Here is a 13,832-nt window from a genome sequence, read left to right as displayed (position 1 = left end):
TCACCTGTCCCTTGTGTCTAACATTTATTTAACCCTTTTATCAAGAGATGAGCTGGCATGTGAAAGGCCAGGGACACCAGCCTGAAGGCTGGGAGGGTTTTATTGCTGCTCGTGTTTGAATTAGAAATGCACAGGGCTGAGTGCACTGCAAATGTACTCCTCCAACAGATGTGATGCAGGAGCAGCACAATGAAAGAGGGAGAAACTAGCCTGGCTCCCTCCAGCCCCTTTCCCTCTAACCGGATATAGAGCAGCCGCTCAGCTTGGTAGAGACCGTGCTGCTCAGAGAAAAACAATTTTCCAAAAGGTTGTAGGCTTCTTTTACTCTTCCACCCCGACATGAGCCAGAGATGAGCCGCCCTGCTCCTGGCACCAGTTCTGCAGCCCTTGGAGAAGGGGTAGAGTTGGGACACATGGAGAGAGCCCGGTATCTGCCTAGCTGAGACAGGATGTCACTAGCTGAGTTACCCCCTCCCGACTCAGAGAGAAATTAATGAGTGCCTTCCTTCAGCCTTGATTCACCTCCAGACCCAGCCTACTCTTATGGGAAATTTTAATTACCTATGTTTTTTTGACACTTTGTACACTTTCTGTGAATCTTTTCCAGGCTTCTCACCTGGATTTTTTTTGTTTTTAATCTATTTGGCTATGATTGCTTCTGATGGGAGGGTTCCTTGGCTGGGCACCCATGAATTTCCCCTGATTATCTTAGGGAAGAGGCTGTGCATGTCCCTGCCTGCTGGAAGAATGTGGGATGGCTCCAATTGTGGCTGCCAGGGATTTTTTAATACACTGACTTTCTTGCATCTGACTCTTGGGTCCCCTTCCCTCCAGCATATGTGGCAGGGGCTTTCTGGCTTGGGAACCGCTGTTCAACAGATCGTCCTGAACACATCACTCTGGAAAGTCTGGCTCTGACTTGCTGCATGTGGTCTCACATGGGTCAGCAGGGTGGTGAAACTGCTGGAGAACCTGTTTGAAGGAGCCCCGCATGTTTTTCTGAGATTAGATGAAGAGATGACTCAGTTTCTAAGCACAGAGGTGGTGGAAGAGAGCAGCAAAAGGGAAGGCCACCAGTCGGTATGGGGCCGCAGGGAGAAGGACAAGCAGGTCTGTGGTGCACATCGAGCACCTTCCTCAACTGCCTCCAATGCCTGGAGAAAGGACTGAGCCAAGGGCTGCTCTGGCTCCTCCTTATATGTGGCAGGACCTCAGAAAAAACATAGCTGAAACAGAGGTATCTGCGGGAAGAAGGATATGTTTTTTTGTATTTGTCAGTGTTGACTCCTTCAAGAATCTCTGTCCCAAGGTTTGTGTGTAGGTGGAAATAGCTGGGGTTGGTTATTTGCTCTGTCAGCCACCTGGGCCATTATCACATACTTTGAAGACATCAAGAGTGAGATAAGATCCTCTTTGAGCTGCCACATATGGCATGTTGGGATGCAACTCTGAGCAAAATTCCCAGGTACTCCTGGAGGCTTGGTCCTTCCTCTTTGCTTCCTCTCTGTTCATACCTTCACAGAAAGCAGTAGCTTTTTTCCAGCTCTGGCGTCGCGTGTTATAGGGTAGTGGTGGGAACATGCCAGCATTTAAACCCCTGGTCACAGGAAAGTGAGGATGGGTTCTGCCACTTCTCAGTGACAGGGGAGGGTGAGCCCATCAGCCACATCCAGGGCCTTTTCATTTACTAGAGATAAAGGAATAGCTCTAGTCTCTCCAACCCATCATTCTTCAAGTAAATAAATAATTTTAAAAAAAAGACCCGTGGAAATACTTGTGATGGTAGAAATTAGTCATTGTGGTTAAATTGTTTAAGTTGCACATTCATTGAAAAATGTGCCATATGAGAAAGTAAAAGGTCCTCTTTTGAGCCAGACTTGGAAAGTGATTTCAATAGTCATCTCTAGGGTGATGTGAAGCCCGTTCCTGTTGCTCCCATAATACGACCAGCAGTATTTCATGCTAAACAGACCAAAAATCTCAAGAAAATCGGTCTAAACGATTTGGATCTTCTCAGTGAGATACAGTTATGAAAAAACAGACAAATTCAAATGGAAAAAGAATGGATTTTTAAAATCTCAGTTGATACCTGCTTTATTTTAAGTGTATAAACAGTGTGAATACAAAGAGGAATACCTGGTATTTCCTTCTGGAACTAAAAACATAACATTGGAGGGGTAGAAAACGTAAAGTTTTCTCCTTCCTTTGATGGCTGCTTCAAAAGATTTAGTGTTTTTCATTTAAAAGAGCAAAATTAATGCTTAAAGTTAGAGAAGTAACTGCTTATTAAAGAGATTTTGATTTTATAGGTATATCAAATCTGACACACAAGTGCTTCTACTCTTAACAGCTTTTCAAGCTGTCATGATGTTGGAAAGCTTGCCACATAGCTTGGATGAATTATTTGGTTATAAGAAGGTAGAACACCAAAACTCCATGGAAAAAATTATTAGAGCAAATGCTGCATAGAAACCAGTTTTATTTTGCTGTATTTGTGCAGGGTATATTTTAAGAGCAGGTGATAACACTGGAGAGAAGCTTTTTCCATGTCAATTTTGGCATGCATGGCATGCAGCAACAGCCTGGTTTCACTGTGCCAAATCCATGGAGTCTGGTATTGACTTTGCTGAGTAAATATTTTTTAAGGCCTTTGCAGTGCCTGCTTAAGCAATTCCCTGCTACGGTTCTGCAAAAATGCCCTTGCTTTTCAAGAAGCAGAAACAAATTTCCACAGTAGCACTGCAAATATTAACACACTGCTCACGCCTCTCATTTTATACCATCAAATGCTGGACACTGGAAGCATATGAGCCATAGTGAAGCAAAGCATGCGTGTCAGCATTATTTGCTTGATTTCCATGTGCTAAACAAGCAACAGCCAGTTCCTGGCAAAGGAATTGTTTGACAATACAGCGGGTGAGACGAGCAGGCTGACCACTGTCACAGCAAACTCTGGTGGCAGATACCACTCAGATACAAGCTTTGGGCTACTACTCTGGTGGCATATAGCACTGTTCTGGAAACATTTCTGGTTGGACCTTTGCCTTTTCTTCAGAAAAAAAGCACATAAATGGGAAGGGAGGCTATTAAATCAGGTTGAGGAGGTCTGAACTGAGCTCCTGTCTCTGACTTTTTCTGTGACCTTAGGAAAGCCGCTTAACTCTTACTCACAAAGCAGAAATGATAGTTTGTGTCTCCCTGTGGTGTTACAAGGCAGAATTAACCACAAACCTCGCAACTTTACATTTGGCTGTGATATGCAGGACATGAAAGTACCTAAATGAGAAAGGAATTAAGTAATACATGCAATGATTTATTAAACACAGGGTGGAGAAGTGAGTGTTGGACGTTGCTGGGCCAGAAATGCCCCAAATGCCCTTGAAATACCCCAATTCCTCTCCAGTGCACAGGAAGTAGTGCTCTTCTCACTGGGGCAGGCAGCCTTGAGAGTTGGAGCTTGCCAGTCCATGGAGGGCCCTCAAAGTGCCTTTCTGCTGAATTCCAGAAAAAGAGCAGCTGAGTTACTCAAGGCACATAAGCCAGAGCTATCTTGGAGAGGGAGCAATGAAAAAGGATCAGGAAGTCCATTCGCTGCACTTCTTCTCCTCCTCAGCTACAATTTCTGGGTGCACCTGGGCTGCCTTTTTGCAGCAGCACAGCACCTGGATGTCAGCAGTACACAAGGGACATGGACATACTGGGAAGAGTCCAGCAAGGGGTTGATGATGATGAAGGGACTGGAGCATCTCTGATCAGAGGAGAGGCTGAGAGCAGAGACTGTTCAGCCTGGAGAAGAGAAGGCTCAGGCAAGGGGAGATTATAGGTGTACTGGTAAGTACTGACGGGGAGGAATGAAGAATAAAAGGTGATGAACACAAGCTGAAATGCATGAAATTCCATCCAAACCCAAGAAAATACTTGTGTTACATGTGTACATGTAGTGTGTGCGTATTGTGTGTATGTGCTTGTGTTACGTGTGCTAGGTGTAGGAGCAGGGGTGCGAGTGTTGTATGTTTTGCGTTGCAAGTGTGGTTGTATGTTTTGTGCACAGTGCATGTTTCATGTGTAGTGTGTGTTCAGTGTGTGGGGTGATAATCCAGAGCTGTGTATGGCCCCAGTCAGGACTCAGTCCCATGGGGCGCCAAGGGGGCCCAGAAGCAGCTTCAGCCACAGATGGGGTCAGAGGCATGTGGGAGAGGGGACTGTGGGGCACCTGATGGTTTATGGGACAGACATGGGGGAAGTTGGGGGTACCCAGGGGGTTATGAGGCACATGGGAGGTTGTGGGACCCTGTGGGAGGTATGGGGCATCCAGAAAAGTAATGTGACACCTGAAGGGTGACGATACTGAGGGAGAGAGCTGGGTGCACATCCAAGAGATCAGGGGGACCCTGGACTGGGGGAGTGGGGATGGTTATGGGGCACACATAGGAGTTGTGGAGTGACTAAGAAAGGAAGAGAGGGCACAGGAAAGGTCAGACACCCTAGGGGTCCATGGGACATCCGTGGTGCTGGGAAAAGGGGTTTATAAGGCACATAGGTGGCTAGATCCACCTTGGACAGGGTTGAGGGCACCCAAGGGGCTTATGGGCCACCAGAGAGGGGTAAGATCACAGGATTCCCTCAGAAGCTGATGCTGGAGCCCAGGCCTGTGACACCTTTATTTCAGGCATTAATGGAGCCTCCAGCGGGAGGGAGAAGCCGTATCCCCACCTACAGCCCCCACACGTCCAGCCTCACTGTGGGGGCGCGTAGGTGCCAGCGAGGTGCACGGGCAGCCCATCCCGGCAGGCGACCCGCACGTGGTGCTGGACCTGCCGTGCGCGGTAGGCACAGGGGGGCCGGGTGTCCCCTCCCCGCAGGCGGCAGGCTGTTATGCCCATGGCTGTCGGGGTGCTCTGGAACCCTGAGGCATCAGGCTCCTGGGAGCAGGCAGCCACCAGATCCTGGGCCGGCGCGTGCACAAAGGTGTTGGAGGGCTTGCAGGGCCTCCCCTGGGCCGTCACCCGCCGGCGTGCCAGCATGGTCTCGCAGTAGCGGTGCGCCGCGAGCGTGGATGTCCGCGGGTAGTCCACGTGCTGCCGCAGGAATTTCTCGTAGCGGCTCTCGCCCTCCACCCCTGCCAGTGCCGCCAGCACCAGGGTCATGCATAGCACCCAGCCTGCCATGGACACCTGTGGAAAGCGGGGTTAGGGCCATCTGGACTTCTGGGCCCCCAGCTGGAAACCCCACCCTGGATGCTTGATTTCTCTACAAATTCCCCCTCCCAAACACCTGGGTCCCTTGCAAATCCCCTCTAAATGCAGGGGAACCCACTGCTGGACAAATAGGCCATCTGTGTGTCTCACCTGGATGCCTGGATACCCTATAGAATACCCCACGGACACCTGAGTTATGCACTCCCCAGAAGCCTCAGTCCCCTACAGAACACCCCCTACCCTGCTCCTCAGACCCCTGGGTCCCCTAAGGATGGGGTCCCTGCCCCAGTGCCCAGATGCCATACACAGCCTCCCTCTCCCACTGGATGCTTGGGTTCTTCACAGCCCCCTCCCACAGACATTCCCTTACACATCCCTCACCCCCACCTGTGTGCGCGCCTCAGTTTCCCTTATGGCCTCAAGGTCTCCGGGATCCCTCCCACTCCTCTGCACATCTTTTATACTGGCCCCAGCTGGGCCCAATGGGCAAGGATCCAGGAGGAGGGGCAGAAGAGCAAAGAGCAAGGTCCAGTGGATGTCTGGGAAGAGACAGGTATCCAGAAGGCCCCATTCACCCTCCTGGCCCCCCCCAAGGTCATTAGGTAGTCATTAACAAACCACGTGACTGTCTGCACACATCCCCTTGGTGTCCCCTGCTCATGTTGCCTTGGGTCATGCATCCTGGCTTGGCCACCTGTCCCATGAGAGGCAGGACACCCGGGCCCCTTTTGGTGGCAGGGCAAGATACTTAGTTCCCTGGTGGGGACAGAACGTCAGCATCACCTCAAGGGGACCTGACAGATGCTCCTGCTCCTCTTGAAACACATGGCACATCCACAGCTGTCCTGCTTCAGGAGCTATGCATCCCTTTTCCCTGTGTCCCCTTGCAGGCAAGTTCATACCCCTGGGAAGTGCATTTTGCCTTGCTGCTACCTCATATGCTCCCAGCTGCTCTACTGAGGCAGAGAACAGCAAAGAACCAGAAGCCAGTCTGAGCCTATCAAAGACCCATCCCTTTCCCTTGACCATCCTGATGGACCGCCATGGAAAGTATGTCCTGTTCAGGGGGAGAGGCATGCATTGCCCAGGAGAGGCTGTCACCACTGGGTGCAAGTGGTTCCATCGTCCTCTTCAAAGACATGATAGAGGCTGTGATGGGAAGTGGCAAACGGGAGAATGTGCACAGGAGCCCTCAGCTGCCCTTCTCCCACATGAGCAGCCAAGTCTGAGCCCATCAGTGATTCAAGGAGGACAAGGAGTGGGCCTCAGTCCTAGAACCACGGGCAGCTGAGAGATGCACTTCTGAGTGTGTGGCACCGTCACCTGACCTACTTGTCCCCCAGGACAGCACACAGCTGCCTCCCTGTCTGTCCCAGGCCCACCATGTCCTTCAGCCTTGGGTGCACTTGGTCCTTGGCACCACCTTCCCCAAAATAGCTGTCACAGTTCCAAGACTTGCCACAATGAAAGTGCAGAGGGTCCTGCCCTGGGCTCTGGTGGCATTTCTACAGCCTCTCAAGAAATCCTCCTCAAAAGTGCACAGCCCCTGCAGCAGGAACAGCTCAGGCACCAGGCCAAAACCCTGCAGACAGGGAAGGTCAGCACAGCCCCCTTGCTGACTCTCAGATGCTGACAATACCCTGCTCCTGCTGGGCAAGGAAGGAGGATGGGGACTCTCATCAGAACCCTTCAGACACCCTCTGCTTTCCGCTGTCCTGGTGGGGGTGGAAAAGGGATAGTGTCTGCATTAGGAGGAACAAGCCTGGATGTCTTGGCAATGGGCTGACTCTAACTGGCATGGCACGGGTACCTGTGCTGGAGCCTATTGTACCCGGCAGACCTTCAGGTGTATCCTTCCCAAAGGTCGCTATGATGTCTATTCATGAACCAGAGCCTGTGGTCCATTCTTGTCCCAGGGAGTCCTGACTGCCTGGCGCTGTCCTGGGCACTGCATCTCCCTCTGTCATCCCTGCCCACCATCCTAGGTGGGCTGATCGGAGCCTCCTGCTGCCCTGTGGCAAGAGGAGCCATCAGCTGAGGTACTTGGGGAAGCCCAGACCAGGAACTTCTGGCTGTCCCCTCGGCACCCCATGGCATGGGAACGTTGCCGATTTTGGGAGCTTTCTAAACACAGACACAGAGACTAGTTTAGAAAGGAGACACTGCTTATTTTGCGCAGGGTGCTAGATGAAGGTTACCACATATCAAGCACACCATGGGGTAAAAAGTTACATCTTTTATACAATAAAGTTTACATGAACCGCCTACCTAATGCATATTTATTTGTATGACGTAATCTTACACAACGCTTAAAACACAAAAGCTCTTTTCTTTATTAAGCAACTTCTACCGTAGAAGTTATCCAACGACACCAGTTACGTTTACAAAAGGCGAGAAGACTCAGCCTGGCGACAGATAATTCAGCTTGAAGGCATCAGGAAGGAAACGTAACTAATGCGCATTAGGTAGGCGGAGAATATGTATTAGATAGGTGGGTTCAGGTAAACTTTACTGTATAAAAGATGCAACTTTTTACCCCACGGCACCTACCTTTCGCCTGGGCAGAGCCGGCGCAGCGAGCCTGGTCTCTGTGGCTCTTGGGTCCCCGATCTCAGGGTCGCGGTGCGGGCGCTCCGCAGGGCGCAGGGCGCAGCTGTGCCGGGCGGGGGCGCTCACGGGCACGGCCGCGCCGAGCGCTCCCCCAGCTCCCCCGCGCCGTTGGTTCCGTCCCGCCGTGGTACGGCCCGGCGGGGGGGGGGGGGCACCGCCCGGCCCCTCCCGGCGAGAGGCGTCCCCGTGCTCGCAGGTCTCGCGCGAGCGCCGGTCTCGTATAATCTCGCGGGAGCGCGCGCCCCGCCTTTTCGCGGCGCGGGCAGGACGATGGCGGTCGGGAAGAACAAGCGCCTCACCAAAGGCGGCAAGAAGGGCGCCAAGAAGAAAGTGTGAGGGCGGCCGGAGCGCAGGCGGGCGGTGCCCGGGGGCGCCGGGCGGAGCGCCGCGGCGGCGGGATGCCGGCGATGCGGGGCGGATGGCGGCGGCGGCCAGGCTGGAGCGGGGCCCGGGCTGTCATGGCGGCGGCCGGGCGGGCCTGGGCCTGGAGAGGCGGCATGTGGGGAGGGAGGTTTTACTGAAGCTCAGCTTGGCCTGAGAAAGTCGGCTAAAAAATCTTTTTCCTTCATTCGATTTAAGGGTCGATCCTTTCTCCAAGAAGGACTGGTACGATGTCAAAGCACCGGCGATGTTTAATATCCGAAACATCGGGAAGACACTTGTCACCAGGACCCAAGGAACTAGTGAGTAGTTGGGGTTTGTGCAGTAGAGGGGCATGTGTCCTCCGTGCGCTGGGTCTAAGCGGGACTCGATTAAAGAACTGCTGGCAGATGGGTTTTGCTCGTAATAATATGAGCCTGGAAGTTAAAAATTGGCACTTCTGACTCAGTTGGGTGATTTAAGTGAGTTTTCTTGAGTTGGGCAAGTTGTTTGAATAAATGAGCTTAGTTGCAGGGAAATTCATACGGTGAGGTCCTTGTTTGTACAAGAAACCAAACCATGGGAGGACAGGATAGGCCTGATGTTTCTAATGAGCTGCTGTGGTGGTAACCTAGTCAGTTGGAGAAAAGTTAAGAATTAAAGAGTCATTCTGACTGTCACAGGGGGAGATGTGGGACAGTGCCACAGAAGACCTTGGTCATAACAGGATCATAACGACCAGCATGTCAAGAGACTAAAGTTTAAACCTTTTGGGTAAAGGTGTCTCGTGTCTGTTGAGAGCTGGAATTGCTGATTTAATGTGCATGCGTGTAGGTGTATCACTGAATGGTAAAGTTGTGTTTATAGGATCTGGCACACCTTAGGAAAAGGAAACCTCTTAGGGATGCAGGGGGATCTGGATAGGGGTAACAGTACTTTTGGAAGCCTAGCTGTGCACAATGGCTAAATAGTTACCCTGTACTAAATTTATGAAGATGATCATTACTTTGAACTGTAACGTGAAACAAGTAAAATAAGGGTCACTGTAAACCAAGTGTGAATCAGCCAGTGTTAAAATGGTTGTTAGAGGGGGAGCGGTGAAATGACTGGGGTGTTGGTTGCTGTTTCATTTTTGCTGTGGCATTTTTGTTTTCATTGCTGTTCATAATTTTCAAATATTCTGGAACCTGTTCCACTTAAAACAACCCAAACTATTACATGTGGTGCAGTCCGCAGCACGCTGATGTTCATGTTCCCCATCTGATACAGTCGCCTGGAAAGATTCATCCCAGAGTTAACAAAACCCAGTATTTGGCTCTGTGAATTGATTTGATCTGGCTCAAGACATAAATGAACTGCAGTGCTGCAAGGCCCTGGCATTGCATCCCCAGGGGTTGGGCTCCATCTTGGAGGCCTTTCCAGCCTTAGTGATTCTGTGATCACCACCATTAGAAAACATCCAATGGGAATTTGGTATCTGATTTGAACAGTGTGCTTCTAATGTTAATAAAAGGTATTTTATTTTATTGCATCGCACAGAAATTGCCTCTGACGGACTGAAGGGCCGTGTGTTCGAAGTGAGTCTGGCTGACCTGCAGAATGATGAGGTTGCCTTCCGTAAATTCAAACTGATCACTGAGGATGTTCAGGGCAAAAATTGTCTGACCAACTTCCATGGAATGGACCTCACCCGGGACAAAATGTGCTCCATGGTCAAAAAATGGCAGGTGTGTAAAGAACAAAGTATGTGTTCCTGCTGGAGCCCTTAGGAAAGGGGGGAAGCACTGGAGTGTTGTGAAGCTGTGTTTGAGGTGGCAGCGGCATGTGTTAATGATGTCGCGTTAGAGGGGTTGGGGAACCTCTCTGTCATGTGAGGGTAAATGTCTCTTTCTTTTCCAGACAATGATTGAAGCCCACGTCGATGTCAAGACCACGGATGGTTACCTGCTGCGCCTCTTCTGTGTGGGCTTCACCAAGAAGCGCAATAACCAGATCCGCAAGACCTCCTATGCCCAGCATCAGCAGGTCCGGCAGATCCGCAAGAAGATGATGGAAATCATGACCCGGGAGGTGCAGACCAATGACCTGAAGGAAGTTGTCAATAAGCTGTAAGCTCTGGCTGTGTTCTCTTTTTCTCCCCTACAGTTTCAATAGTTGTTTGTTGGTTGGTTGTTGCTGAGAACTTGGAGAATGCTGGTGCTTCATGTGCCATTTGGCAGAGACCAGGCAGGGAGCCCCTCATGTTGGAAAGCCAAAGGCCATTTTCTGCCGATAGCTTCTCTTGGTCTCTGCATCCTGTTTGACTCGTACCCACTGTCACATTTGCATAAATGTAAAATCGTGCTCTCCAGAGGATTTGTGGTTCTGTAGACTGAAGTTGTAATTCTCATCAGCTGGGGCTGTGGGTGTTCTGGGTTCTTATGATATAAGAAGGTTTTCCAAAGTGTGATATTTGCTTCCAAAAGTTGGATTGGAGATTTGTTGTCAAAACGGGCACGCTTGCCCTATGCTCCTTTTAACACTGCAAGGGAAATGTCTTAGAATCTAAACATACTTGAAGAAAAATGTCAGAGTGAAGGTTGCATTAATGATGTGAACTTATATAGATTATTTTGTACTCTTAAAGATTTTTTTAAGCCTGTGTTGCTGGTGAAGAAGCAGGCAGAGTTTTTAACGTTGTGGCACTACTGTGCTCTGATTTCTCAGGATCCCAGACAGCATTGGCAAGGACATCGAGAAGGCCTGTCAGTCCATTTACCCTCTGCACGACGTCTACGTCCGCAAGGTTAAGATGCTGAAGAAGCCCAAGTTTGAATGTAAGTCAGTTACTGCAGACGTTCAGTGTTCCTGGAGAAGGATGTGGGAAGCAGTCACTTTAAATGCGTTTGCTTTTGGATAAAGATGTTACAGCAGCATCGTGAACTTATGTAGCTGTAGTATTGAATTGGTGTGTTCTTGTCTGACTTTGTGGCTTCCGGGATTGAAAGCAAAGCAGTGAACATTGAGTTCAGAGCTTTTTGAATTCTCACCTGAAACTGCTGCTGAATGCTTAAAGGCTTTACCCTGGGAATGAATGATGACAAAATGTTTCGGTCCCAAATGACATGGAATGATTCTATTTTCCCATTTTCTGACATTCCCATGTAATGCAGTAGTAGGTTCTTGAGTCCAAATCTTTTTAGAAAAAGTTTAATTTGTAATTGTGTTATGTTGCACTTAGTTCAGTCTTTCTTCTGTCTGACCGTCAGATACTGCAGCAGCATCTCCTTCCATGAGCTTTCTGGAATGAACTTGGTCATACCTGTATTAAATGTTCTGGTGGTTTGTGTATGATGAGCAATTGAGTAATTTAAAACTGTTTGAACAGGTGCATCTCTCACTGTTTATGTTGCTGCTTCTTTTTAGTGGGCAAGCTGATGGAGCTGCATGGTGAAGGTGGTGGTGCTGGAAAGCCCTCTGGGGATGAGGCAGGCACTAAAGTAGAGCGAGCTGATGGATACGAGCCGCCCGTGCAAGAATCTGTCTGAAACTAAAAATTGGTGGAAAATAAAAGTTTTAATATACAGAACTAATGTTTGGTTGCCTGTATTACTACTGGGCAATATTGGTGCTGGATGTGTGGATGGGTTTTCAGTAAGGTAAACCTATTGCCTTGGTTTAAAAAAAAGAAAAAAGACTTGTGTTAGACTGGTGTTTTTCATGATTGGTGTTGCAAGATGGGTGGAAGGGAGGTTGTCCTTTTTGTGGATTCTGTATGTTGGTGTTTCCAGTAATTCTGGTCCTCACAAAAGAAATGTGTATCTGTGCAGAGGTTGCATTAATGAGAGGTGCCTCAAAGAGGAGCATTGTACAGGGATAATGGGGCTGCTGTTTCAGAATTTTTCTGCTGTTTCAGAATTTTTTATTATAGGGAAGTCTTGGGGATTTATGTGGACTTTGCCTAAAAATTACATGTATATGTTTAAGCTTCCTCGTGGTAATTTAATACAACCTCTTGAGGGATAGATGTGGTCTCCCATAATCAAGTTGTTTAAATATCTTGAAGCTGTAGTTATGATTATGGAAGCAGTGTTTGTTTTGAGCAGTGCAGAAATGCAGAGCATGCTCAAGAGCAGTAGGGGGTTGCATGTTGGTTTTTAACCTCTGTCAGAACTGAGGGGTAACTAATCATGGCTGAAAAACCTGTGAAACTTTAGGGGGAAAAATTATACTGTAAAAAGGCAACGGTCTGTGTTCTGAAAACAAAGCATACTTGAGGGATTTGCTGAGTAATTTTAAGACTGTTTATTATCTGATAGCATTTTTTCTTGTTCAGGCTTCAAAATGGAGGAGTGTTTTTTCTGACTGAAATGAGTTTTTTGTGCTATGAACATGTTTTGTTTAGAATTAGTCCTGTGAAAATGTTGGTAAGTTTCTGATTTAAAATCTGAGAACAAGATGGGGAGGTCACTGAGAGCTGTAGATCTTGCAGTTGGCTGTCATATAGCATAGGATAAGAAATGGGGGAAAATAGTGAAATATTATAGTTTCAGCAAGTTACTAAGGGAAAAGGAGAGGGGCCCTGCTACCCATGAGGGCAGTAGTGTTCCATGTCAGGGATTTTCACCTTTTCCTAGTTGGTAATTCTGGTTTGCACCAAATCACGCAAAATGAAACTAATGTTTTCAAACTTACTTCAGAGGACTGCAGGTGATGTGATTTCATGTTGTGATTCCAAGTTACAATTTAATATGCGTTCTGCTTTTTCCAGTTGGTGTAGTGGAAGTGCAGTGAGTGCTCAACACTCATGATCTTGTAACAGGAGAAAGGAATCATTCTGCTTTTGACCCTCTGCTTTGCTCTTCCCATTAGTACTGCTGAGGCAGGTGTCGTCTGCCTTCAGGAGTCCCAGTCAGTCATATTTTTGAAGCCAGAAGTTGCAACAAATGCCCCTTCACTTCTATAACAAAAGTGAGAACTTCTCACCAGAGTTAGAAAAATGAACTGTGATGTAGGGTAAGTGTGGTGAAAGGTTGGAAAGCCTTGAACCTACAGCACGTTCCAGTGCAGCTGTGCACACGCAGATGTTTGTGTATATCTATTCAAGGCCTGGATTGGCATAAGGACTGTCAGAGCTGTCAATTATGAACAGCCGTGTGTTGGCTGTTTCCTCTGCTTAGCAGTGGTTCCATCAAACAAATCATTAGGGCCTGCAGCTGGCCCGTATTCTCTGTAGGCCGGGAGAGTTAGGAATCCTAACTGCACTCATTCTCTGAAAACTTCAATGTCTTGGATATTGTTACTTTCTCCTTCAGCCATATGTCTGAGGAGTTGTTGCAAAAAGTCTAGTCCAAGAGGATCTGGAGAAAGAACAAGAACTTGCCTTTTTTCAGGCTTCTTAATGTTATGTTTTTGAACAGTGGACTGCCAGTATTGCTGTGTAGGGGCTCTGGGTATGTATGTATGCGTGCTTTGTATCGGGATTTCAGATGGGGGGAAAAGCAAGCAGGAAAGAAAATTTTGTGCATCCTCTGTATTCTCTCAGCAAATACCAGCTGAACAATCATGGTGTATGAAAGCAGCAGTCAGTAGAGCACACCAAAATCACGTGCAGAATTGCTCATCAGTACAAGTAATTTTGGCACAGCGAGAGTCACACCGTGTGTGACACCCTGCCGTGACAGC

At 48.6% G+C, this 13,832-nt stretch overlaps 2 protein-coding genes and 1 non-coding gene across 5 annotated transcripts; 2 read left to right on the top strand and 1 right to left on the bottom strand.

Moving 5' to 3' along the window:
* Window positions 1-4,648: 4,648 nt before the first annotated feature.
* LOC113964552 (ribonuclease CL2-like) lies at window positions 4,649-7,860 on the bottom strand. 2 transcript variants are annotated; one of them, XM_027676942.1, is made up of 2 exons: window positions 7,749-7,860; window positions 4,649-5,174 (listed from the first exon to the last, which is right to left on the bottom strand). In XM_027676942.1, the coding sequence occupies exon 2, from the start codon at window positions 5,166-5,168 to the stop codon at window positions 4,737-4,739; it is 432 nt and encodes a 143-aa protein (XP_027532743.1). In that variant the 5' UTR covers window positions 5,169-5,174; window positions 7,749-7,860; the 3' UTR covers window positions 4,649-4,736. The 2 variants fall into 2 exon arrangements, with proteins under 2 accessions (XP_027532743.1, XP_027532741.1); XM_027676940.1 differs by lacking the exon at window positions 7,749-7,860 and adding an exon at window positions 5,586-5,718.
* RPS3A (ribosomal protein S3A) lies at window positions 7,638-11,736 on the top strand. 2 transcript variants are annotated; one of them, XM_027676939.1, is made up of 6 exons: window positions 7,638-7,663; window positions 8,388-8,491; window positions 9,708-9,895; window positions 10,068-10,276; window positions 10,875-10,984; window positions 11,574-11,736. In XM_027676939.1, exons 1-6 carry the CDS (start codon window positions 7,653-7,655, stop codon window positions 11,693-11,695), a joined length of 744 nt encoding a protein of 247 aa, XP_027532740.1. In that variant the 5' UTR covers window positions 7,638-7,652; the 3' UTR covers window positions 11,696-11,736. The 2 variants fall into 2 exon arrangements, with proteins under 2 accessions (XP_027532740.1, XP_027532739.1); XM_027676938.1 differs by lacking the exon at window positions 7,638-7,663 and adding an exon at window positions 8,007-8,140.
* On the top strand, window positions 11,237-11,306 carry LOC113964671. Its single transcript, XR_003533255.1, has one exon. It is a non-coding gene; the product is annotated as a small nucleolar RNA SNORD73 (small nucleolar RNA).
* Window positions 11,737-13,832: the final 2,096 nt, after the last annotated feature.

This window comes from Neopelma chrysocephalum, unplaced genomic scaffold, assembly GCF_003984885.1.
Source record: "Neopelma chrysocephalum unplaced genomic scaffold, ASM398488v2 Primary Assembly neopelma1_42b, whole genome shotgun sequence".
NCBI lineage: Eukaryota > Metazoa > Chordata > Aves > Passeriformes > Pipridae > Neopelma > Neopelma chrysocephalum.
This window is presented reverse-complemented; position numbering and strand designations above follow the sequence as displayed.